This window comes from Zophobas morio, unplaced genomic scaffold, assembly GCF_036711695.1.
Source record: "Zophobas morio isolate AGI-343-1 ecotype UQ-CSIRO unplaced genomic scaffold, CSIRO_AGI_Zmor_V1 ptg000006l, whole genome shotgun sequence".
NCBI lineage: Eukaryota > Metazoa > Arthropoda > Insecta > Coleoptera > Tenebrionidae > Zophobas > Zophobas morio.
Window position 1 is genome coordinate 14,615,385 of NW_026972111.1, and position 27,823 is coordinate 14,643,207.

General features: G+C 35.4%; 1 protein-coding gene across 2 annotated transcripts in view; it reads left to right on the forward strand.

The window, feature by feature from the left end:
* Window positions 1-26,166, forward strand: part of Stg1 (stargazin-like protein) — an 810,143-nt gene extending 783,977 nt beyond the window's left edge. For both annotated transcript variants that reach the window (XM_064048543.1, XM_064048544.1), the window contains 3 exons: window positions 7,892-8,032; window positions 16,958-17,495; window positions 24,177-26,166. In XM_064048543.1, coding sequence (XP_063904613.1) covers window positions 7,892-8,032; window positions 16,958-17,495; window positions 24,177-24,450 — 953 coding nt within the window. In that variant the 3' untranslated portion in view covers window positions 24,451-26,166. The remainder of the gene's footprint in view (window positions 1-7,891; window positions 8,033-16,957; window positions 17,496-24,176) is intronic.
* Window positions 26,167-27,823: the final 1,657 nt, after the last annotated feature.

Consider the following 27,823-nt stretch of genomic DNA (forward strand, 5'->3'; position numbering starts at 1 on the left):
TCATCAGACCAAATATGAGTATTACGAGAATTAAAACTCCTTCTCTTGTGAAAGTAGCCTTGTCGGTGGTCGAAAGCTTCTGCACAAAGTCTGGTTGCTCCCTATTTTTTTGCAGCAACCACTCGCAGAACCCCACTCGACAAGGCAGGTCTTCTGGTTCAAGGGATTGCACGCGTTGCAGGTGGTATGGGTGAAGCCCTTGTTCTTTTAGGGTTCGCCACACAGCAAATGGGGAAACTCCTAATCTGTATGATAATCTGCGAATGCTTATGCTTGGGTTCTCTTCCACAATTTCTAGTATTTCTGGTTCCAGGTCTATAACATGTTCGATCCTTTTACGACCACGATCCGTCGTACTTGGCTGAAATTTTCCGTTTTCCCGGAGACATTGAAGAACGGCACTACATGTTGTGTGATGTGGCAATCTTCGGCTTGGAAATTCCTCCTGGTAGAGACACTGCGCTTAATGGGCATTTCCAAATATTCTTCCGTAAATCAAGCCCATATCGGTCATTTCGGCATTAGAAAAAGCTGCCATTTTAAAAGTCAATAAATTTTACGGAATTTTTAGAATCACTAAACAGTGGAGATTACGTTTTTTTTTTAATTTTTACAATGCAACTACAATGGTACATTTTTCTTAGTAAGCACATTATCTTTTTAATCACTATTAACTCAGTAGCGTACATACTATTTTGACCAAATTTTCAATCAATTTTATTTCGAAAACTAAAACACTTTTATTAGAACATTTTTTTCTTAATGATATCTACTCATCCAGACCAATTTTCAGTTTTTTTTTGTCGGTGCATTTTACAAACATCCTGTATATACTTCAGTTTCTTGTTTTTTCTTCTCTTCTTGAATCAAACTTAGGTCTCTTGAAAGATTCAAGCATTCCGTTTCCGTACTTTATACACACTTTTGCTATTGATCTTTGCATTTCTTGTTCTTATTCTGTTCCGTTTTCTTCAAATTTGATCCTCCGTAAATATGTAAATTCCTTCACCCTTTCGATTTATGTTCCCCTTCTGTATTTGAAGTACTAGTTCAGAGTCCGTGTCATTTTCGGTGTCTCTCATTATCATATATACTATTTTTTGTTGGTTTATTCTTAATACAAATTTTCCCGTTTCGTGTAGTTTGCGAAAAACTTGAGTAAGATGCCGTTTTCACGTGCAATCGCTAGTGATTTTAACTAAATATGCGCGCGACCCTAACACTTTTACAATTCTTTCGGCACACCAAGCTGAATTTGTGCTGCTATAGCCACGTGCTAGTATACCACTTAATTTAATTTAAGTTCTCTACAGGCCACGTGGGCCTAGGGCAAAAATATTCCAATTAATTCGTTTACAATGTTTTTAACATGTTGTGGACTATACTTCTCCACAGTCTTCTGTCTCATACTCCCTCCTGTCAATCTCTTATTTCCGCTGCTCTCATATCTTCTTGTACCTTTTCCATCCATCGTTTTTGCGGCCTTCCCTTTCTTGTCCTTCCGATTGGCCTTCTGTTCAAGATTCTTTTGGCATATTTTTCTGTTATTCGTTCCACGCCCAAACCACCTAAACCTTTGCGCCTTAACATGCGTTACTATGCAAGAAGCCCCGAAAAGTTCTTTCAAGAATCCCCGAACAGTTCTTTAAGTTTTGCGTTTGTTCTCCTTTGCCAGTCTTCCTCCGTTTTTTGATGGCTCTCATCATCTTTTCCTATCTATTTAAAAGCTCCTTTTCTGTTTTGTTTAGGACCCATGTTTGTGCCGCATATGTTACAGTAGGTCTTAACACTGTTTTATATAATGTCACCTTGATATTCCCTGACACATATCTTGAGCATATCAGTGCTTTTAGGCTACCAATTTAGTTTTGATTTCTTGTTCTTCATGTCCTTTATCGTTTGTTTCCACTCCTAAATAGAGAAAACGGCTCACTCGTTCAAATTCATATTCTGTGACGTTATCTACTTTAACTTTCAGCATTCCAGTTGGTTAATTCGCCACTCCCATCGCCATCTACTTGATTTTCCTTTGGTTAATAACCAGTCCAAACTTATGTGCCTCAATGACTATCCTTCTTGTGATTTTCTGTAGCTCTTTCACAGATTTGACTAGCAACATGCAGTCATCAGCAAAGGCTATTACTTGATGGTCATTACAAAAATAGTTTTTTTGGTCTTTAGTCCGCTTGCTTAAAATCAATAAAGAAGGTGTGTATCTTCACGTTGTATTCATAACAAGTGGTTTGTATTTCTTTTCTTGCCAAAATTTGGCTTGATAGTCCCTTAGTTGCCCTTCCCATATTCGTTCAGCATTTCCCCTATCAATTTGGTCAGTATTTTATAACAGGTGTTAAATAGTGCGATCCCTGTGTAATTCTCACATTTTTGTTTGTCCCCTTTTTTCAGGATTGAACTTATCCACGCTTTGGACCAGTTTTGTGGCATTTTCTCTTCTTCCCAGACACGGATCATGAGGTGACTTATTTCCTTTCATAGTTGCTTTCCACGTGTTTTTCGCATTTCGCCTAGTATTTCACTTTCTCCCGGACTTTTGTTGTTCTTTAGATCTTGTATTAAGGCTTGGATTTCTTCCTCCCTTGAGCCTTTCACAACTATACTATCATCCTCAATGATTTTTTTGGTTGTTCCATGTGTCACTTTCATGTCCGTTTAAAAGTTTCCTGAAAGATCTTTTCCATTCCTGCATGACTTTTGTTGGCTCACTCACTAGTTCGCCAATTTCAGTTTTAATAAAACTATTAGTATTTACCTTGATACCCTTTTTCGATACGCTTTACTCCCTGGTAGAATGATCTCACCTGCTTGTTTTGGAACTTTTCTTCTGTACTTTTTATTTTACTTTAATTTGCTCGTCTCTTTTTCTCATGGCATTTCTTTTTTAATTCATGTCTGAGTTGCTTGAATATGTTCTTTTCGTCTGCTAAATCATAACATTCTTTATCACACCACTCCTTTGCATTTTGTTGCTTTGCTTTGTTTGGGATGATTGACTTACTGACTTCATCTATGTTCTGCTTTATTATTTTTCATTGTAATTCAATTTGAGACCGTCGCGTTGACTGCTGTTTTGCCAGGCTTTGTTGATTTCATCCCTATACTTTTCTTTAGTATATGCATCCTCCAAACTTTCTACGTCGTTTTGTTGCTTTACCTGTTTTCTCCTTTTTTTTCTCTTGTAATAATATTTGCAGCTGGCCCTCCAGAGATAATGGTCAGAATCACTATACGCTCCTCTCATGCTTCCGGTTTTTGTAATGGAATCCATATATTTGTTCTGGATGAGCACATGGTCAATTTGGTTGGCTGTGTAACCGTCCGGCGAGGTCCATGTACCTTTATGTATTTCTTTTTTTTAACCTTTTTTTGCATTTTTGATAATAATCTATGACCATAATCGTTTGTTTCCTCATGCTTACTATGTTCCACACGGTCTCATAAAATATGTCTTCCAGTCTTCCTGTTTTTCCTTAGTGGGTACATGTGTATTCAGGTTACATATATTTCGCTTTTCTCCCTTTACTGGTATGGGGCAGATTCGATCCGATATAGGGTTAAAGGCCATGACTTTGTCATTTAGCCTCTTTAAAACCATGAAGCCCGTATCTAGTTTCCTGTCCCTTCCACCGCTTTTAAGAAATGTTGCTCCTTCTATTTCTGGTATTTCTAATTCCAGTGGTGAGTTGTAAAGGTTCCTCTCACATTCCATGCCACTAAGTTCATGCCTTCCTTTTTCTTTATTTTATTTAATCCTGTCACATTTCCTTCTTCGTTGCCCGGTCCGTCATATTTTTTAGGTAGCCTATTAACATTGCTTTTTAAATTTAGTTCTGGTTATCTTCCTTAGCTCTGTGTTTAATGTGTCACGATCTGTTCTAATTCGGGTTGGATTCTTTAGCCTTTGGTTTATCACTAATTTGTTGTATCTTATAAATGCTATTAACCCTTACCTAATTGCTTCTTTTACTTATGATATCAACTGTTTGTGTTCTTCTTGAACTCTCCTTAGATAGTCTTCCTAGATTCAAATGTTAGAGCCCTTAAGGAGTTTTGCCTTCTCTAATATTTTAGCTTTTGTATTTTTCCTGTTCATTTTTACCAAAATTGATCTTTTTAGATCTTTCTTATATTTGCCAAGTCGGGTTATTTGTTATATATCCGTGTCAGTACCGACTTCAATGCCTAATGTTTGCAATACCTTAAATATTTTACCTGTTATCTCCATCTGACTTTCATTTTCACTATCTGGTATTTCCTTTAAGACCAGATTTTTACTCTTGATTTCCTTTTCCATTTCTGTGATTCTTATTCAAAACTTGGTAAATGAGTCAGAGCAGTCCCACACTGCTTATCAACACAACATTTTTTTTTGTGTTAGTACAGCATCGTTAACTTTAAATTTCTCTGATAGCCTACGTCTATAATTTCTAATCAAAGGGTCTATACTTTCTTACGCATCGTTTCCTTAAAGTCCATTTCACAAGAATTTATTTCCTTGATGTCGGGTAACAATTACACATTGCTGATAAGTTTCCAGTCGTACGTACAGTGAATAGTATTTCTACAATCAAAAGGAAATTGATTTAATACTAAATTAAAATTATTATGAATGTTATCCTTTGGACATTTATGTAAGGCTCTCTTCACCGATTTTGTGAAATTTTCAAACTGCCCATTCGTGGCTGGTTGTTCTGGCGCTGATCTTTTGAATCGGATACTGTTAGATCGCAAACAGTTTTGAAATTCTTCCTATGTTCTGCCATTATCTGATACAATGATTTTAGGAAATCCAAATCGTGCAAACACATTTGGCAAAAAGTTTATAGTTGCTTGTGTCGATGTATTAGTCATTACAAACGCTTCTGCTCCCTTCTGCCTCCGTCGACAAAAAAATTCTGGCTTGCCTCACCACTTTTCCTCGGTCTTGTTCAAACCGCTGCCAGATGGCCTCGAACTTCGCAATTATGACATGAGTAATGTTGATAACGACACTTACTGACATGATGCCTTTTTTCCGCAAACTTTACAACGAAACTGTGACCAAGGCTTGAATGCTCAATTTTGGGAAAACTTCTCCCTTCCAGACACACGACCTTAGTTTTCTCTCGAGCCTTGTTCCCTTGCCTGTGCTTGTGTCTCCCAACACGTTTTCTGGCGAGACAATTCAAACACTTCCCCCTCTTCCTTCTTCCTCGGCACTTCTTTGTCCACGACATACCGATGCCTTAACGCCTCCTTACTAAACACAATGTCAACATTCTGTTGAAAAGTGAGGTTCGTCACGTCTTCCTCCAATCAGCAGTCTTCGTCCTTTGCCGAGCCCCATGGTAAAGTGATCCCTAAGCACAACTTTTAGCTCTACTCCGAACTTACACCACGACGCCAAATCTACTATTTCCTCTTCTCTTCCCCTCACTGCATGGTAAAATACAAACCTCTCTGGGAAACGTAGCTTTTGAGGTATAAAACGGTTATCGAAAAGCGCAATCAACTCTCTGAAAGTTGGTGCTCTCTTCTAGAACACAGAGATTCCACAGGAGCTTGCAATTCCTATGCTAACAAACAGCCATCCAGACAATGATTTTCCGTTGCCTTCTCTTCCTTTGCCTTTTTTCTTACCCTGTATTTCTCTTTGTTATGGGTTCAAGTCACCGTTTTTGTTTTCTATCTGCTTCATTTTGCCTTTGTTTTTCATAATTATTTCTTTTTCGCCTGAATTATTTAGAACCGCCAAATACACTTTATGTTCCAATTTTTTTGCCTCTGCTCAATTTCCTCCTTTAATGCATCCTGCTTATTTCCACTCCAATGAAGAACTACATTGTTACGCTTTTCATTTCTCAATTTTTTCTTAATAATAACTCTAAAGTATTTTGCAAATATGTACATTCTGAATGTAAAAATGCATTCACTGATTCTTTTTACATTTTTCCGTTTGTCCCCGCATTGTGTAAATCATGCGAATCCATAATATCGAAAGACTTTTATTAGGTACATGATTACCAATGATTTATCTTGTATAGTTATTAGTTTACTTACCCAATTCCTTCGATGTATCGGATGTTCAACTAAAAAAATCTTTAAGTTGGCCTTGATTTTTGTAAACATTGTGAAATACATATGTACATATACAATAAACCTAAAATATAATCGACAACTGGCAACATGGATTGATACAATCTAATCTCATTTTTTCCTCTAATAAAATTAATTCTTTCCATTAAATGTCAGTTATCCACAACAGTATGTATTAATAAAACACATACGAGTTTCGTTGTTTTCTTCTGTACGAGTATATAAAAAAAACAACGTTAACTTGATTTTTTCAAGGGAACCATTTCGGACTGATTTTGTTTTCCTACACATTAATGATTGTTCAAGCATTTTCTACTCACATCTTATTTGCCAATGCTTAAAAATTATATCAATCGTGATTGACTGCAACAATAGGATTTAAATAAGTTTGCTAAATAAGTTGCAGTGCTATAGATGATAACAGTAACGCAAGAACTTTTATTAAATGAAGTCGAGTGAATAATGTGAATGACAAGAACTTCGTTTAGGTACATGTTGATGATATGCTGTAGAAATTTTCGTTATTAAGTTCGTTTGTTAATAGCTTTCCACAACAATGAACAAGCTATTCGAAAGCTAAAATACTGTCTACAAAAAACGTTCTCAAGTTAGCATTAGACGAGTAAGCCGTTTTCCTTTTCATCGATTGTTCTCAACGGAAACAGAAAAGATAACTAAAAAAACATTGCCAATTAAGGCTTTTTTCTATTGATCGGACGTTATTTATTTAATTCTGAAGACCTGTACTTGAATATGTAATTGTAATTTGGTATACATCCAAGTTTGGACATAGCGAATTAACATGGAACATTGATTTTATAATTTCTCCCAACATCACTTTAAAGCTATTATTGTGTGATACATTTGTGAAGGTAAAGGATGGAAAATACGATTTTTAAAGTTTTTTTACAGTGAATGGGGGCGATACAACTATTTGAAAAAAATTCTAGCCGATAGCCCTCCTTTACCTTCACAAATTCATTAGTCAATAATAGCTTTAAAATGATCTGGGGAGATATTATAAAATAAAGACCAATTCCCCCTGTTAATTTTCTATATCAAAACTTGGATGCAGTCCCCTTTATAAAAATTTTATTATTACACTCCTGTTATTATTGTAATAGGATTATTAAATGTTTGGTCTCGTACCAAAATTTTGAACAGGTCTGTTGTGTAATATAGTAGAATTTAATGGTTTAAACACGTCTTTAAATCCACGAGATAGAAAACCATGTTATATCATGTATTTAAAAAGAAATTTGCTAACAATATTTTAAGATGTCATCAGTTTTTAGAGGGAATATATACATTCAGATAAGCGTTTTACAACCTGCACTGTAATGCTAAAGTACATTTATAAGTTCGGAGTCAACGGGTCTGCGATTTTCTATATTTTCCGGCTAATTTAGTTGTTGTCAACATGAATAAGCTACGAACAGAAAATAGAACCGCAGATTTCAGTTCTTTATAAAAATGCTTGAAATTTTTGTTCACTAACAAATATATAATAAGCCAGTTCATAGGTTTAGATAAGTATTTGCTACATTATGTTATAAAAAATCACTCTGATATCAAAATTTCCCGGCGATTTATCAACAACTACGTATTTCGATTAACTTTCCAAGCATCATATATTTTTATTTTACGAAAAACTCGTAATCCACTTTAATAATCTTTCCTCAAAGTGATATTATCTTCTTGTTATACGTTCCAGCTTTAGTTAGTTTTGCTCGTTATCTTTGTTCTGCTAAAGTAGGAAACTTTCTTTTCGATAATACTATAATCCATTTTTTTGCAGACACAGTAACGAGGTCTGTGATCTTTTTCTTGGCAGCTACCCTACTCCTGTGTAGCGGTTACTGCTGCTGCATACTGGGGCAATGCGTCCGCCACCGCACCCTCTACACATTCATATCCGGAGTAATTTTCATAGTGACGGGTAAGTTGCTCGATATAGTAGTTCAGGTGGGTATGAGTACGGACTAGACGCAATGGCGATAAAAACGCAAACGAGTTGTGTTATTCTCTGAATAAAAATATATCATGGGTAGTTTGCACCCCCACAGCGGGCTGCCTCTTCTGACTACCTCGTTCGTCTCTTTCGAAAAAAAGTCGACATGTTGGAGCTTAAATATGAAGTCATATATCAAAAAGTTTATAATGGTAATAGCCCGGAATGTCGACATAAATTTTATGCTTTTACTATCTATTTACAATGTAAATCTTCTTGTGCCGTGAAATTGTCGACTGTAAGCTCTAATATTATGTTTAATAACACGGTTCGGGGTTTCATTAAAAATACATAAATATGCATTTTATTTGCATCTGAGCCGTACTGCTTTTAACAGATGATGATTAAATGCTAATTGAATGCATGCAAAAAATAGGGATAGCAAAGATGAAAGAGGAAACACAAACATGCAACTATTTCAGCCTCCATAGCCTATTTTTTGCGACAGTAGACAGTATTAATGCATTCTGTTTATATTCATATACCTAGAACATTTTTTTAATTTACCACCCTTTTCAATTAAATCATATATTTGCATCAAACTTATTAGTTTAACACATTAACATTTAAGCTCAATTTTCATCAGGGATCATTAATGTTATTTCATAAATATTGATCCAGATCCTTGAAAAAAAGTTACGTAGTTAGCACATGCGACACATTTTTTCAATACAAAACTTTTTTTATAATAAAAAAACTTTCTCATTTTTCATGGAACGACAGCATATGTTGGACTAGTTCCACTTAAAATGACCGTCGTTGCCGGTAATGTCAGCTGCGGTTTCGACTGAAGTTAGAGGTAGTCATATTTCAAAAAATTCTTCAACTTCAACATAGAATTGAATGTTTTTATAATTATGAACAATTAGTTAACTCTCATTAATAATTCTGACAAAGAAAAAATAGAGACTAGTCTAACAGCCACTAGGTTCGTGTTCATAAGAAAGGTGAACGTTCTCAAAATTTTCAGAAAAGTTATTGCCGTTAAAAAGGTAATAATAAATTTTTGTATAGTAGATACTTTTTTAATGATAAATAAAATAAAAACACTATATTAAAAGAATTGAAAGCTTTTAAAAATTAGTCATCAATTTTACCTGCATTTAATTTAGGTATAATTTTCAGGAAAAGTAAAAATCATTGTTAAAAATAACTTTAATAATAGTAAATATCATCAAAATTTACATTCCGTCACTTAAAAATTATTTAGCGAAACATTCATTCTATCTACAACAAAAGAGGAATGAATCTTCTTTCAAATATTAAAATTGACATTTACAAAATTACAGTTCATGAAATTTCATATGAGTAACCTACACAATTGATTAATTTATTCATTATAAACTGAAACTTTCTCATTGTGGTTGACTGGCAAGAGATTATTCAGGTACAAAACCAAATGTATAAATAACTCTATATGAGTTCAAGATCAGACAACTGCTTGGAAGTTTTTTTTTTTTAAACAGTACACAAAAATTAATCTTCATTGAATCATTTGGATAGTAATTTAACATTGTAACGGAACTTAGTTTTAAAAAAGAAGAGTGGGCTGATAAAAAAAAAGGTTGACAGATAGAAAATAGTATCTGAATGTTTCATTTTGTTGGTGTTTTGTACATTTAAATAAATGAATCATATTACAATTGGCGCCCCCCTAGTGACCCGAAGCACCCCATTGTACATTCGCGGTTAATTGTGTACAAAATTCCATGATGCCGCCGAAACTTAATATTCCAGCTTCAGTTACTCTATCGGCTGACCAATTTAAGCAACTACTATCGACAATTAAGGAGCAAGCTGCAACTATACAACAGTCCGAGGTACGACGAAGCGTATCACCAACTTCTTACACTCGATCTGCAGGTAGTTTTGCTAAATGTAGTGCCAGATTTAATGGGTCAGATGACGCCGATGTAGAAGCTTTTCTAGACAATATCATAACATATAGAAACTGCACCAATATCAGCGACGAAAATGCACTGCGTGGTCTTTCAATGTTGCTCGAGTCTAGCGCTGCTACTTGGTGGCAAGGAATTAAACCGTCGACGAAAGACTGGCAGAGTGCAGTAAATATCCTCAGAGAAGTGTATTCGAAGAAATTACCCCCTCATGCAGTCTTCCGAGAACTCTTTGCTCGTGAGCAAACACAACACAAAGCCACTGATATCTGCGTTTCGAAATTTCGAGCTTTAATCGCACAATTGCCATATAGTGTCGCAGAAGAAATGCAGCTGGATATGGTTTATGGACTTTTAGCTCTGAAGATTCGAAAGAGACTTACGCGTAGTGAAATAAACTCTTTCAAAGATTTGCTTAATTGTGCCCGCGAAATAGAACAATCGTTTCGTGAATCCGCGTTTCGCAAACAAGAAAGAAACACAAACCAGGACGGAATGCAAATAAAGAAGTTACGATCTCGTTGTGAACATTGCAAAAAATTTGGTCACTTAAAGAATGAGTGTCGCAAAACTGGAAAAAGAAAACGATGATAAAGAACTGTCAAAGTCAACATCAGCAAGATCAAAACCTGAGTATTATGGCTGTGGTACTCCTGGCTACTACAGATGGAACTGCCCGAAATGCAAAGAAAAAGCAGACGTCAAAACTAACTTCTTTGAATTCTCACGGCTATCTTTAGAAAATGAATCAAGCTGCGACGCTCCAATCCTACCCTTAGAAGTGAAAGGTGCAAAAGGAATTGGACTCGCCAATTCAAGATCAAAATGGAACATAGCTGGTCACACCCTCTATAAGGTGTTACAAGATAAGGGGGTTAAGTTTGAAACAATGGATGCAGTGGAACATTAGCTGACGGAATTCCTAGAGATAAGAAACTACTGGTACCAACTGTGGACGTTAAGATAAAAGACAAAATAACTCCAACTAGTTTTGTTATAATGCCGTATTTAACCCAGAACCATACGCTCTTAGGGCGGGAATTCTTGAAGAAGGCTAACATTGGTATAGATTTCCAAAACAAGTGTTGGCTTTTTAGAGATAAACCAGAACATACTTTCAAATATGGAATTAAAACAAACTCCGTAAACATTAATCACATAACCCTACGCCAAAATGAAGCTCAGAAGATTAAAGACACGGCAAAAGATGAAATAAACACCCTACCTCAGAAGAATAGCACCATCTTCGAACAAGGGGGAGAAACTACGTTTGCTACGCATCGAATTAACACCGTACCCGCTGAACGGACCAAAGAAGCAATTTTTGCGTGAAGAATTGAATCGATTAGTAACACAAGGAATTATAGAAGAGTGCGAGTCACCATGGTCCAGCCCTCTGGTTTTAACTCCAAAAGGAGACAGCTATCGTCTTTGCATAGATTATCGTAAGCTAAACTCAGTAACGGTTAGCGATAGTTATCCAATGCCGCGAAAAGACGATATTCTTCACACCGCTAAACATACACCATTCATGTCTACAATTGATTTACAAGCAGGTTACTGGCAAGTTCCTGTTGCTGAAGAAGATCGTAACAAAACTTGCTTTGTGACTCCATTTGGGACGTTTAATTCAATCGAATGCCTTTCGAGTTGAAAAACGCGCCCGCGACATTCGTTCGATTGATGGACAGATTTAGATCCGGTTTGAATGACACTGCAGTGTTCGTATATATAGACGACATTTTGATAATTTCAGAAGCTTTCGAGAAGCACATAATAGACTTACAAACAGTGTTTTCGCGTTGAAAACTTTTTGGTCTTCGTGCTAGACGTGAGAAGTACTCGTTCTTCTGTGACTCGATCAAATTTCTCGGACATATACTGACCAGTGATGGAATTAAAGCTAACCCTGACAAAATAGCTGCTATCAAACTGTTGAGACCTCCAAGCAATCGCAAACAGCTGCAAAGTTTTATTCAGACATGTAGTTGATATCGCAAGTTTGTTTCAGAGTTTTCCGAAATTGCACGTCCCTTAACTAATCTTCTTAAGAAAAATGCGTCTTTCCAGTTTGGTGAAGCCGAATTAAGTGCCTTCGAGACGTTAAAAGAAAGATTGACTACCGCTGCAGTCCTGGCTCAAGCCGACCAGACAAAGCCGTATATCCTTAGAACAGATGCAAGTTGTTACGCTTTGGGTGCAGTTCTACTCCAGGAGGAGAAATACGACGAACATCCGATAGAATACGCCAGTCGCTTGTTAAAGAACAGCGAGAAAAATTATTCAACTACCGAAAGAGAGTAATATGGGCTGTAGAAAAATTTCGACATTATCTATAAGGTGCGAAAGTGGTTATAGCGTCGGATCATCAACCATTACCGTGGTTGCTGACTTTAAAATCGCTTTCGGATCGTTTGGCTCGTTGGGCGCTCCGCCTTCAAGGCATGAAGATGGACGTTGTATATACTCCTGGTAAAATCGACGTAGTAGCTGATCTGTTATTGTCTCGGCCTTTTTGCTAGGATGAAGAAGAAAAGGTACAGAGCTACTTCGTTATTGTTGAACAGAAGAACCGCGAATTAAAGACTCAGTTAGCCATTTTGGTTCAAGATCACCACTCAGAATGGGATCATCACCTGAGCAGCATTCGATTCGCCATAAATTCTACATGTTGCGACTCTACGGGATATAGTCCTTCGTTTCTCACATTTGGTAGGAAGATACGAGCTCCTTATGATCTACGCAAAGTGATTGATGCAGAAAATTTCATACCAAGAATAACTCCTTACTTAAAGAAGCTAGCTACTACTCTGTCTGAGGCAATGGATAGAAATTTCAAGCAACAAGATGTCCAAAAAACCCGCCTAGAGTCCAGACGATGACCAGCTGTATTCAAGAAGGGTGACAAGGTTCTCCTGAAATCTCATACTCTGAGTAGCTCCAAAAGTGGATTCTCTTCAAAGCTTGCCCCAAAAAGGGATGGTCCTTATATGATCTTGCGAATTGCTTCTCCTACAACCTACGAGTTAGGAAGCTGTACAAATCCTCCAGAAAGAATTGGACGCTATCACGCCGCGGACCTCAGCCCGTTGGTTGAAGGGACTGGAAGTGATACATTAACGCCCTTAATACCAAAACGGAGGAGGGGTCGTCCTCAAAAGAATGTTTCATCCTAAACAACACCGGAGGGCCGTTTGTGTTGTTTAGAGGGGGAGTTTGTAACGGAACTTAGTTTTAAAAAAGAAGAGTGGGCTGATAAAAAAAAGGTTGGCAGATAGAAAATAGTATCTATTTATTATTTTTTATGTTTTGCAAAGTAAGTTCGGTCACAGATATTTTCAGAGCTAGGAATTTGTTGGAAACAACTCTAGGTAAATTACGCGAATTTAGATACAGTGACCATTTTTTAACAAAATTTATGTAAAACCTGATATTTTACCGTCGAAACATTGTAAAGGAAGTGAAATGAATGATAAACAACAGAAATTATGGCAAATCTTTTCAAAAATTCTTGATATAAGTTAATTAAGTACAAAATTACCCATTTTTGACTTAACGTTTCTAAAATTTCATTTTTTGCAAAAAAAATTTCCATGTGAACTCCTAAAAACGCAAGCACGACAGTATAATTTTTTTGATGTTCAAATAGCAGTAGCAGCTGTACCAACCGTCCGGACTTCTAAAAAAATCTAATTATTGAAAAATCGGAAAATTCAAGAAACCGAGTATTCAAAAGTTAAACAACCATAGAAAACTGAAAAATCGAAGAAACAGAAGTAAAATATCTAAATGTTGAAATATCAAAAAATTATAAATCATAAATTCAAAAAAGTAAACAAACAAAAAACTGAAAAATCGAAAAATTGAATATTCGAAAAGTCAAATAATAATCGTGATTTGTCAAAATTAGTCTTATCTTAGCAAGTATAGCCCCTAGAAATACATAGTATCGTCACCGTGGAGCAAACCTGGCGGAAACTTAACAAAAACAAAAATTATTAACACCATTTGACAGACCGCGAAATTTAAAATGGTTTTATGTTGGATTTAAAGTTTGTAGTTTATATACAAAATATGGATTTTTAATTTGAATAAGATATAAAATTTAATAAATAAAATCTTATTTAATAACTATTAGTTATATTAATTGACAATTAATTAACGTTAAACAAAAATACCACGCCAAGACCACGTGATGACAACGGTTTACGCGGTGTCAACTCTCTGCTGACACAATTTGGTTCCAAACTAGGGGAATTTTTTGCGTTACCAACTGCATTTGCTCCACTCGTACAACAATGGATGACGGTACTATGTATTTCTAGGGGCTACATTAGCAAGTATTAGCCTTAAATCATATAATAAATAGATACCACCATGCCGTGTTCTTTCCCTAGGACAGCCTGTGACGACATCCTCCTGTCATACATCTCTCTCGTGCATGGAGGGATTACAATGAAGCTATCCTTGCCTGATCACTATTTGAATTTTGCGCGCCTAAATTTTAGGAAGTATGTCTGAACTAACTTCGGAAGAAAGATGTTGACAGCTTGATTTTATAAATAATTCACAGTAGATAACGAAAGTAATAGTAAATTATTGGGCAGCAATTGTGATCCTTTATGACTACATCACTTAAAATAGGATCTTTGTTCTAAATTCTAAAATTGTTTTTTGTACAACAACTCGAAAGAGAGGTTAGAAGAAACATCTGTCAAAAGCGATTTGTTGCGCTGGTGACGTACAAGGATGGAAGTGAAATAGACATATACAGATGAAATGCATATAACAAAGATGAAGATGTGGTGATCACACAAGGATAGCATTATACTACTCCCCTTGACGTAGAAAACGACAACAGATAGTTTCATGTCTAGTCACAGCTTTCAGTTTGAGTATTGGTATCTATTTATTATATGATCTAAGGTATTAGCCCTACCCACCCGACCTGCCCTTTATTTTCTTGGAGGGTATATCATTTGCCAAAACCAGTCTTATCTTAACAAGTACCAGCCCTGCCCACATGCCCCGCCCTTTACGCTAAGCGTAACTTTTTTTGTTATATTCTGCTATAAGATTTATTTCTTATTTGAGAAAGAAAAGAGAGAATAGGCGGATGGGCGGGCCTTAGTTTAATTTTTTGGGCAAATTTGAGCCTTGTACTCGCTGGAGCTTGGTTTTTTGCATTTTCCAATATTTTAAATTCCCGAATATAAATGGGAATAAAGTGTTCTTGATAGTAACCTGTTATATAATTATTATTGGCTTCTTCAAAACTATGAAAAACTATTCCAGTATTCAGTTTTATATATAAATAAGTGTATATTAAAGAAAAATAGACAAACGACTGAGTTGTATACAAAAATGAATGATTAAAGGTTGTGTTTAACTATAGGTACCGTAGCCTACCGACTAGAGTTCCGGACAATCGCTACAGCAGCCATTCCCTATTTAGATATGGAAGCATCTTGTGCCTTGTCTAATCCAGTTCTCAACTCGTGACCCGCCCCTGAATTTAGGGATCTTGATAACGTGCAATTTTTCATGGTCAGAGCATTTTATGCGTATTACAAAAAAAACTAACAAGATGGTGTACCTACTAAGCAAACCTTTCAAAGAACAAATGTTGCTGTAATTATTAAATTATATAAAACTCTATAAGGCCCATAATAGAGTTCGGTCACCAATGTTACAGAAAGATATAATTTTGCTAGAAATTGTCCAGCGTCGAGCAACAAGAATACCTTTTGGATGAAATTGGCTTGAATACCTCGATGACTACCTATTATGAAATTGCCAACGCTTGCTGGAAGATGTGTAAAAGAGGAAAAAGGAGTTATTACAACGTTTGAAGCACTCAGGAACTTGAACTCTCCAAATAACATCTATCTAGTTTAAATACATACAGGACTAGAGATCATGGTTTGAGGTTTCAAATGATGAAGGGTAAATTCAGTTCGAAAGTTCATCGGATCATCGATACATCCAATTTAGCATTCAAAATATTAAAGAGTTCAAATGGGAGCCTAGAGATCTAAGAGCAACAAACTGAAACTCCTATAAGGAAGCTCTAAGAGAAAATAATCTTGGGACTGTCAAATAAGGCAGACTCCAAGGAAGTTCTGGAATAGCCCCAATTTACCCAATTCTTGGGAACTCTATAAGACGTGACAAATCAGCCCACGAAAAATACCATCAATTTGAGGGTTTCAGTTTAAAATGCAACGATCAAAAAGAAATCGTCAAAAATACCTGGCTGCCTGTGATCGTGTTTTTTATTGCTCTCTAGGTACAATTATTTCTGAACAAGTTTTTCCAAATTCAGTCTAGATGTCCACTTGCGAATTTAAGCTAAGTTTTTTTTTGTAATTTACTAAAAGCGCGTTTGTACTATTTTTCAAGATACAGGTTATACTGGAAAACGATCTTTACTTTTTCGCTTGAAAGTAGTTTCTGTTTTTAAAAATATGTTAATAAGATTTGAAATTTTGTTTCGTTTGCATATACTGCAACTGTTAGTTCCGTTTAGTGTAGTCCAAAATATTACATCCTGTGAATAAAATAAATGTAAAATAAAATCAAACAATGTTTAACATAATAAATATTTTATTCATAAACTATGTATATTGCGTTACGAGAATACGTTAATCAACACCATACTGCTGTACCACAATTCCAAATCATGTTGATTTATTGGAATTTTTCTCAGTGTGGACCACGTTTCCAATATATTACATTTGGTTCACTATGTTGCCGTTATATATCGGGTAATATTTTAAATTTCTGCTCTAGTAGACCATGATGTTTACGTCAGCCGTTTCAATTGCACCGTTGATGTACACATCATGGCTAACTAGAGCAGAAGTTTAAAAAATCACACAGTATCCGACTGTGAAATGCATATACCCATACATAAAAGCGCAAATATTTTACTAATTGTATACATGTAATGCAGGTCTTGTGATGCTCTTCGGCCTCATCATGTACATTTCCATCTTCAAAGCCGAGATCGGCAGCAAACTGCGTCCTCAGTCTCAGCTCCAACCGCCGGCTTTTTACTACTGGTACGGCTATTCCTTTCTACTCTACGTCAGCGGTTTAGTTACGACACAGCTGGCTGGAATTAGCTCGATTTTTCTCTTCATCTACAAAGTCCAATACGAATGGCAGCGGAAGCACCTCGAAGACATGAAACGTGGCAAAGCTCGCAATCCTATAACATTCACCCACTACGACCCCTCCATGTTCTACCCTTGTCGTAGACATCCCCAAGCATACATCAACTCCAACAGCGCCATCCATTTCCCGGCCAGTTATCCGACGCCGGTGCTCCATCAGAAACGTTATTTCTTCAGTAAAGAACCGTTGCAGGAGTCGCCTTGCAGCGTGCATCGACCGAGGTCGCACTCGAATTCGTTGAAGGATGTTTCCAACTTCTACGACTTTCCGCCGCCACCAACGATAAGTTATCAGTTTGACGAGCATTTCGGAAGGTAAGTCGCTAAATTTAATTCACCAGTAAAAAAAATTCAATTATTTGGAAGTACAATTATCAAAGTTATTATATTCTTGGTAAATTCTTCCTCGGCAAGAAAAAAACAAAAGGTAAATTTTATTTAATGCAAAAAATCATCAATAAAAAGTATTTTCACTATCACTGTCTAAAACAATTTGTTTATAATTAGAATTTAATTTGTCGCTGCAACTGAATCAGTATTATCCATTATTTGTAATATTACTACTTCCCTAAGAATTTCTAATAGAAGGGAAAGAGCAATTATAAATTGTCTTCCCAACATTGTCACTGGTCCACTGAAGTAAATTTAAGTTTAAAATTGTCATGGTTTAGCGAATTATTTTGGTTTAGTTAAATATTCTTATCCAATCCTTACTGTCCAGGGATTTACAAAGGAAAAGGGAAAACGGTATGATGTAATTCGTGGTCCCACGTAATGCCAACAGCTTTGTCAACCTACCGAGTTTGATGTGCAACTGAAGGCCGTTCATGGCATCTCAACTACCTACCCTTACCAGAAAATAATAATTCTCATAGCTGGGACAATGGGTAGTTTTTAATGTAATACGCCTCATTGTAACAGATGCGTGAATATTTCGATCCTAAGGGAAAATATTCTTTAAGGGGACTCGCTAGAGGAGGTATAACATTTTTTAATTTTTCCTATGATAAAATGATAATATAAATGTATTATGGATCAAGCTGCAGCTTTTTTCGTGTTCTAACCCACTGAAAATAGTTCAATCAACCAAAAAATTGTAACAGCGAAATATCGTCAAAAGCACCATTGTCTTCTATGTTTTCCTCTTTTTTGTGAGTTAAGCATCGTAAGGTCCCGATCGTATTAAATATTTATTAGTAGAATAATTTCTTTAAATAATAAAGTCTTTATTAAAATCAAATTACACCATAAATTATTAAGAATAGTGATACAGTCCTTGGCAGAGTTAATAAAAAAGAAAAATTATTGAAAAAAATGTGTTTGAATTCAACACGGTTTGAATGATTAGTTCAGGATCTTGCCGTTACGAGCACGATGCTATTTAAAATTGGGAACCGAACAACCAGGCAAAAACCTTTCTGAGAAGGCTCATCCTGTCGAATTCGATTTTATATGTACAAGTCCTCCAGAAGAGTGAATGTTAAGTCTGCAGGAGTAAGAAGTATTTCGACTAATAATTCAGTGATCAAAAAATTCACATAAGACCACTAGTATGGTCCTACCGAATACGCTGTCGAAATTAGACTAGGTACTTCAATTTCATCGTCGTGAAGTTATGGTATAAAATCTTCCAAAATTTCCTGCTGTTAACTAGTTCCGCAAAGAACTGTTTTTAATATTTGTAGAGATTATTGCTTCAGGGAACACAACAAAAGAAAACAAGAAAAGTAAGTTTAGAAGCCACGTTTCATGTAGCACGGCAAGATTAATTTATAAATTGAGATCAAATTTAAGTCAAAGTTAAAAACAGTTCATGAGGATTTTTGCTTTTGCTTTTTGGGTGTCTATTTCCAATAATAGATTTATAAAATAATCGCCAATTAAAATTATTAATTGTATAAAAATCTTTTCTATGACGCAGCGTTATTAAACGTATTGTTATTTCAGAGAAGACATACGAATTCAGTTCCAAGGATGACCCGGTTACAAATTATATACATTAATTGCTTGAAACGACAAACAGCAGTCTGAACCACAAAACCAGTTTCTTGAATTACATCTTGTATCTTTTGTTCTTTATAAAAAATTAACTTTCCACAAGAACAACCCTTAAAAATTATATTTAAATATTTTGTGGGCGACCAAACTAAACAATAATCCAATCAATTTCAATGAAGATATTAAAAAGTTTCATAAATATTAGAACAAAAATGTGTCTGAGACTAAAAAATAGTTCGCGTCTTAAACTGTTCTTCAGTTACAAGAAAGAACATAGTGTCTAAAATTTTTCCAGTAGTAGCATCTTTCTTGAGAGGTTCTTCAGATCCTGGCGGCAAACTCAGAAGCCGATAACACTGAAACTTCCCAGTGTTATAGTTATACAAGATTCAGTGGCCCTCGAGATTAATATTGGCAAGAAAATATTGTTACGTTGATCAGTGAATTAAAATCGGTGTGGGTAAAACTCAACCATTTAATTCTTAACAACTCACTAAGTCACAGCGATTATGTACAAATTATTTCCGGCACGACTTGTCTGGCTCTTCTTAACATTCGCTGGACTCAGTTCCACTGAATGATCCCCCATTCCCGACGGTGGACTCTATTTAAACCTTTCGTTTCTCTCGATGTATCGAGAACGCCGCTTCGAGGGTTTTCTCGGCCCGTCGCGACATCTGGTTCCAGGCATTCCTTTAGCGAACGCCGCGTCGCCCGGCCGGTGAGTCCTGCTAGAAGACCCCTATGTACATAATATTACATTATTCCTTGACTTCTTTTCGACTGCTTAAACGGTCGAATATATTACTGTTTGTAAATTTTCTAACACGTTTTCAAATTATTATCAGAATTACGCTGAAATGTTTAAAAAAGATTTCCCCCAACTTCGGGACTAATCTATGTCTTAACTATATATTATTTTGATTGTTAACAAAAACTAGTAAAACAAAAATATTTTCATTGTTTGTATTTTATTGCATAAATTTGCTTTGAAGAATTTAGACTTACTAGAGAGCTAAAATCATGGTTTTTATCTTATTGGTAACCTAAAAGTTACCAATAAGATGAAACCTTACCAATCTTATTAGAAAGCGTTGGATAAGTAAATTCAAAATATTTCAGACCACTGAGATATAACAATTTTTAATATAGATCGTGAAGCTAGATTTGTACTAAATAAGACCCACCACTGACCCGGAAATGACTGGCATTCAGGCAAGACTTCTATCATTACGGGTACTAAGACCAAGTAATGATATGCATTGATTAGATAAAATTTAAATTAATGATTAAATATTTTGTTAATTTAAACTATCATTATTCAAAATTATTTAGATTCATTTGGTTCGAAACAGCCAAGGTTTTTGCTATTCAGAAAGCATTAGGAACCGAAGTTAAAAATATCAGACGTCTGTTTTTTATTCGAAATTCAAGTCTTATGCAAAACAGAAACTGATTGAGAAATTGTTCAATTTCTATTTATGTTTGTGCAGATATTTTCTAACTACGGAAACGTGTAGGGAACACACAAGATATATCTTATAATATAATTTATAACACAGCTGTAACTCACATTAAGTATTAACTAACTAATGTTACGACAATGATTCTCTCTTCCCTCCTATGTATTAATTATTCCTATATTGATCACAGAAACGACATAAATGTTGGAGTAACAACAACAACGACAAAATGTAATTAATTACATCAGCTTGAGAAATAAATCAGTTTCTGTAGCTGTCGCCTTAGTTTCCTTATTTTTTATTTCAGTCGAGTTAGACTCTTGTAGCAAGTATTTGTACTTGCACGAACGTCCGATTTCGTCGGATATGCTTTGTTGCGATTTTGTACCGTTTGGAAAACGCGTTGTGCAGGAAAAGACAGTTTCCATCCTTTACTTTGTTTCTTTGGATTTGTTGATTTGGTATCATATAACTACCATTTGCTGCGAACTAGTGTTGCAGACGGATTCTTACATTTGTGACATTTCTGTCATGTCACCTTAACTAGACCGTGTTGTCCTTTTCTGTTTATCTGCTTCTTTTCTTATGTTGGCTTAAGCTTTTATTCGAATAAATATGGTCCCATTTCTTTTTTTTGTTATTTCTTTCTAAAGAAAGCTGATCGGATGTGGCAAATTGTGAGCTTAAATAAATAAATTTTAACTCTTCATAGTGAGATGAACGACGATTAGTTAATATTATACTCCTATTAACCTTGCTAATATTATACTAGTCTTGCTAATATGGATTGTTGTATTTTACAGAACAGTGGCTGTGACAGTTACAAATGTTACAATAAACTGGCTAACGCTTTGGCTAATGTTGAACCAGCATGAAAATAGTTATATGTAAATATTATATTACCAAAATTTCGCAAAGCTCAACATAGCACAAAGGAGACTACAGAAAATGTCAGGAAGACAGAAAACACTGGAAAGTCCCTTAAAGTACAACCCAACAAATTCCGCTTCTTTGAAAAATTTGATTTTGAGATTTTTATTTTGTGTGGCATAAATGATACCCCGAAGCCCTCGAGGACGCAAATTCCACAGGGGTTAGATAATGTCACGTAGAAATTTGTTCGATTTCAATGAATTTGTCTCCTCCAAACAGAGGACTAAGATTGTTGTTAATTAAAACACAACGGAACAAAATGTTCCGAATTTATTTTATTATTATTTAATAAAAACGGGCGCAGCATTATTGTATTCTCGCATTTTCGAGGCAAAAGGCTGATTCCGTTCTTAATATGATCAATAAAAAATTAGAGAATGATTAATTTTATTAAAATTATTTTTTCTACTTTGCGCTGCGCTCGTCGTGCCCTAAAACCGTGCGTACGACAAAATGTTTCGTATCATAATATACTAAATAATAAATATCCCTAAAGAAGGCGGATTAAACAATAACCAAACATATAACAATTTATTTTTTATTCGGTTTTTAAATGTTCGTACAAAACAATTTCTAGATGAGTTTACTATGAATCGAATTATTTTTAGGCGCTGTTGCACACAACAGTTTCAAGGATTATTTTGAAGGGTTGTTTGTGCTGAAACTTGCTACAAAACACTGTCTGTTAGACGAATTGACTATTGAATTTCACACTGATTTTATTATTTTTGAGCGTATTAGTCACAAACGACAATTGTAAACGTTGTTTTAAATATTACTCTAGAAAACACCTTCTAGTCCAGGAAACTGCTCTGCTGAAAACGTGATTCAACTCGTTCACTCCGTAGGGTCCAACTAAAATAATTATAACACGATAAATTGTAAATCTGTGCAGAACTAAAGAATGTATCGGGCCAAGGGACTTTTAAACTTACCCTCAGAAGTGCTCGTCATCGGGTTTTAGTCATAGTAAACTTTTCTACCCGAGTATTTCTTTGCTGACCTAAAATTTAGAGTTATCACTAAGATGAATTTATGCGTAATTCAACATCATGATTGTGAATTCTCTGTTGTTTACAATTATTGATTAAAATTTGCTTGTTTCCTTTTTCGTAGTTACAATATTCATTTTGCTATCGTCAAAATTCAGTCCTAGTGAATCAAGCTAGTTAGTCGGCTGCATCCTTTGCCGAGATGGAAGTAAGCCTCGGGAGTGCGAATGTTTAAAATCCATAGAGGGTGTTGTAGCTTTGGTTAGGACAAATAGACCTTAACGAGGAGACGCTCTTCGTTCCGCTGTCGCTACGTATCCTTACGCTGCGTAGTTTATTTTTCACTCAACTTTGTTTTTTTACTCGCCTATAAGTGTAAATATTTCAAATTCTCAACTAAACTGTTTGGTACTACACCTACATTGGAGATAACTAAAGATAGAACTGAAATTTTCTCAAGATTTAGCATTGCCTTCATTTCTATTGATAACACTTGTTTACAAGGTTTTATATCTAAAGACAAAAATAGTTGAACCTAAAGGATTTGGGTTCGGGAAATTCAAATCTGAAAGCAGAAAAAATTCATCACGTCAGGTTTTTGAGATATTTATATAAACATACCCCGTATTTCTTTTCTTTTATACAACTCTTGTAATTTTTTTATTTTTAAATATATATGAACATATAGTTCTTTGAGCAAATTTGTATCATTTTAAAAGATCATTTACGTAAATAAATAACATGAGTCAATTTTTCAAGTATTGATTTTAGAATAATTGGTTGCTTTTGATTTTTCTACGGGAATGTGAGGTTGGCCTCACAAAGATCTTTTTAAATGATACAAATTTGCTCAAAGAAGTATAGGTTTATCTTTAAGAATAAAGAAGTTACAGGGGTTGTATCAAATATAAGCAACACCCAGTATATATTATAACCATTATGGCTCAAAATTAAAAATAATTAACACTTTCTTTTATTGGCAGTACTGTCAGTTTCTCTTACAACAGACCGACAGTAACACATTCTCGTTCCAAAAACCTTGATACCTTCTTTTTAAGCATATTTGAACAGGTCTTCCAGCTTTAGGTACTATAATTTTACCACAAACGTAAGAAAACTGATTTCCACTTACTTTGCACGATCTCGAAGACATTTTTTATACGACATGGTGCATTAACATGAATCAGTTTAACACTAACAAGAAGGTAAAAGCAAAGTTCATTATTTTGGATTTATGAAAAAACCTGACGTGATAGGGATTATCCGTTTTTGGATTTGTTGTCAGTAAGTAATTTAGAAGTAGAAAATATTTTTTTTATTTTTGGATACGAAAAAAAGTTTAAATTTGTAAACTAGTGTAATTGTAGATATTTTGAAATTTTGGTATGGTATGTTTGTTTTAGGTATATTGTGCGTATTAGGAACAACAATGTCAATGAAACTGACTTCATTGACGTGTTTCTTTATAAATTTATTCTTCATATCAAAAATTACCCAGTATACAAATAATTCTGTATTTACGTTCCATTTCAATTCAAATAATGCTCAACTCAATTAGTACCTATTTCAAATAAATTTAAACACACATTGACATATTTATTTCTGTGTAGTCCTATCGGGAGAGATTCAACGCTCCCCAGCCGACACTTCCCCCGAGACATCACAACCAACACAGTGTCAACGACGGCCGACGTGAATTGCGACGACTTCCTCGGCGAACCCTTCGACGACTACTCGCCGAGCATCCAGCACGAGTTCGTCACCTTCGACTTGGACCAGCCGCTGCCGCTGAGGGCGCAAAGCAGCGTCTCCATCGGCTCGCGGAACGGCAACGGCAGAAAAACTTTTGAAAGTGACACGCTGAGGAGGACTACGCCAGTTTGAAAGTGGCATTTCCTGATTTTGTATACTCTAATGCGGTATTCGACGAGAATAAGCGCTCCGAAGAATGCTCATTTCGTGGACGTTCGTGTGATATTTTACGATCTAGTCAAACAAATTTTTACTCAACCTTTTAAACTTTAAATCAAAGTCACTGAAACATCATCAAAAGTTGTTTGTACCCGAATAATTAACGAATTAACGGCGACACGAATTTTTCAAGTGAATGAAAGACCTATTTTGTAAGGGCAAGAAGCCGTTGTTCCGATTATTGTGTGAGAGTGGTTTGATTTCGAAAGAGGAGAGTGAAACGAGGTAACGACAGCAGCTTACATAGTGCGCTTATGATTCTGACACAAAAAGTCATTCCTATGTCTAATATGAAGTAGTAACTTAAATTGAATTGACAGCACCAAAGGAAATGAAGATCGGTTATTTCAACGCAAGAAGGTTCTATCAAATTGCATACTACACTAAGAACGATAGTGACGGCTTTTTTAAAGCACTGGTTCTAATATTCCATAATTTGTAAACAAAGACTCACCTAGAAAAAACTAACTCAAAACAGTATAGAGAACTTTCATCGTCAAAATACAGTCATAATTTTGTAACATTACACACTCTGTTCATGTTTCTTTCAAATGTACGGAAATTGCAATCTGTCAAAAACAATCAGAGGAAATAATTTACACTATTAAACCGATCTTGATTACAAGACTTACTACTCTTTCGTAAATGGGCGGCATGCAGACAAAATTTCCATCTGTCGTGTTAGTAAATGATTTATCATGTTGATTTGTTTATAGTTCTTTGCTCTGGTGCCACCCCTAGCTACCAGACCATACACTACTCTGATTTAACCTACTCGGCACTAAACAGTTCTGACTAATTCAAGAAATTTATAAACAATTTGACAATCACGCTCTTATTGCTATTGGTTTTCGATATTTTAACAGTTACACATCCCAACACATTTTGGTGCCTTGAAAATAAAACTAGTTTCCTGTAAATAGAGGCTGTTTTTCTTTCTATATGTAGATGTAGTTTTAGATATATATACTCGTACAAAACTTTTCAAAGCATTCATTTCACTATAAAAGTAAAATTTTTAAATTTATGAACTAAAAAACAAAACAATTTGTCTTCACGGCATGTCCAATGTGTAACCAACGTTGTTTTTTTTTTAATAATTAGAAAACTCATATGGACATATGATTTTATTACAAAACAAAATCGAAATGCTCGACAGGGGTGAGAACAAAAATCGTTTCATGGTCCTTCGTACTTCATGCAATGGGCCACGGAAGACTACCATTTACTAGGCAGCACCTAGGCATAGTAGTTAATTTTTAGGGCTTGCAAACTCAAATACCGCAAGCATTAGGAGCTCTATTAAAAGTGTAAATAACCGTGTCATAATTCATCTTAAAGTAATCTTTATGCTAGTCGGCCATGCTTAAAGTTTTCAAAAGCTCGAAACACAGGGCCGGATTCACTGAAGGGTGTAGACAAAATCGACCTATTGTAGAGCAACTTAACTTCACCACAATAAGAAGCAGTCGTAAAAATGCAGTCACTCTGGGACTACTTTAACAAGAAAATCATTTACAAATATCATCCCAATCCAACCTTGTCCTTTTGTAGGACCAATGGGAAAAAGGATACAATACGATGGTTTTGTTCTGTTTTTCACTACTGCTGCTTTCATCAGTCGTAGCGCTTGACTTTGGTTTCTTATAAACTCTGTCACCCTTGCTTGGTATGTAATTTTTTTTTTTTTAATGTTGATAACTTTTTTTTTGGGACGAAGGGATATTGGCAATTTCTAAGTCAGGTCTTCTTTCGATTACAACTCTCTAGATATGGTATTTTCCTTTTCTTTTAAAGCATTTCTATAAGGTAAGCTTCTACAAATTTTGGATGCTCACTATGCCACTATCCATACAACTAGACGAATTTGCAAAACAACTCCTGAGATCGTATTTCTCATTAAGGTGGCTCCGCAAGTATCTTGTTTGGTTCCACTGTCGTTAGATGTATCTGACTGCAGTCCTCCAAAGAGGAACAAAATATTGAACCCAAAGATTTGGTAGAAATATTTTTATATTTAGATGGACAGATTCCGTCACTACCGCAAACGAATCGTTCATCGTTCGGTCCCTACTATGACCCGGTCGTCAAATATGAAATTCATCTAGATATATTTTTTTAATTCTTCCATGTATTATACTTTAATATCTCAAACTTAAAAACCAGTATTTCATATTGATTTATTCAAAACAAGCTAACTTATTTATATAAAACTGCATATGTGTATATAATAAGTATATCAGTACTTCTAAAAAAATGGTAATAGTAGATATGATATGTCCGACTTTCTTGATTTTTCTTTTGTTGTGCTGTCGCTGTCTTCGTGAAGCTGACGACGATGCGTTTTTAGAACGATACTTCTAGTGATGACGTTGGATCTTACAGGTCTGCACAGGTATCTTTTATCATGTTGTTTCTTGAAATTTGGACTGCACTTTTTACTTTTCTGATTATTTTGGTGTCTTGAACCTTGACCATGGTTTCTTTTATTAATGTTAACCGTTGGTGAATTTTTGGAGGAGACAAATTTGCCACCATCGGCAGAAAGTGGGTGTGACTGGTGCTGATGCCATTGTTTTGGAGTGTCAGTGGATTTTGTGTTGGTCTTGGATTGGTGACTAGTCAAGCAGTTTTCCCAATTTTTGCAAGTTGCTGATCTTTTCTTGTCATCATGCTTTTGACCGTTATCCGTTTGTTTCTTTTTTCTTCTTTTATTACGTTACCCGACAAGATCCACCGAAATTCTGTGATTTCACTCACGAAACCATCGTTTGTTTTTTCGATACCGTTGAGTATTATGTTGCGGTATTCTCCCGCGCCTAGTTAGTAATACATCAACTGAGCCCTTTTTTTTCGAAGACTGTCTCCCTGATGATGTGATTCTGCCACACCTGAAGATCTGTTTCGATGTCTTCTTTCGGTAGAGATTGCATTATTTTTATTTTTGAACATTTTTGTTGTAGTAAAATTTGTAAAATCACTTGAAAATCGTTCAGCACACTCAACTGTTATTCTGGAGTTCTGATTTGTTCTGTATTCCCCCACAACGGCGCGACGTCCCGACGTCAGGCGATAAATTTGTCTGGCCGACTATGTATTATGTAATCTCAACCTCAGTGGCGTTTGATGCAATTGAAGGTTTTTTTATTTTAACATCTAGGAGAACTCATATAACTGAAGAAAATTTCGAAAAAGGAGTAACTATTATTAAGAATTCCCGAAGTTGTAGGCCACTCTGCAATAGCGGTTGCGATCGGACAGCAATGAGTATCACTTCCGCGATACC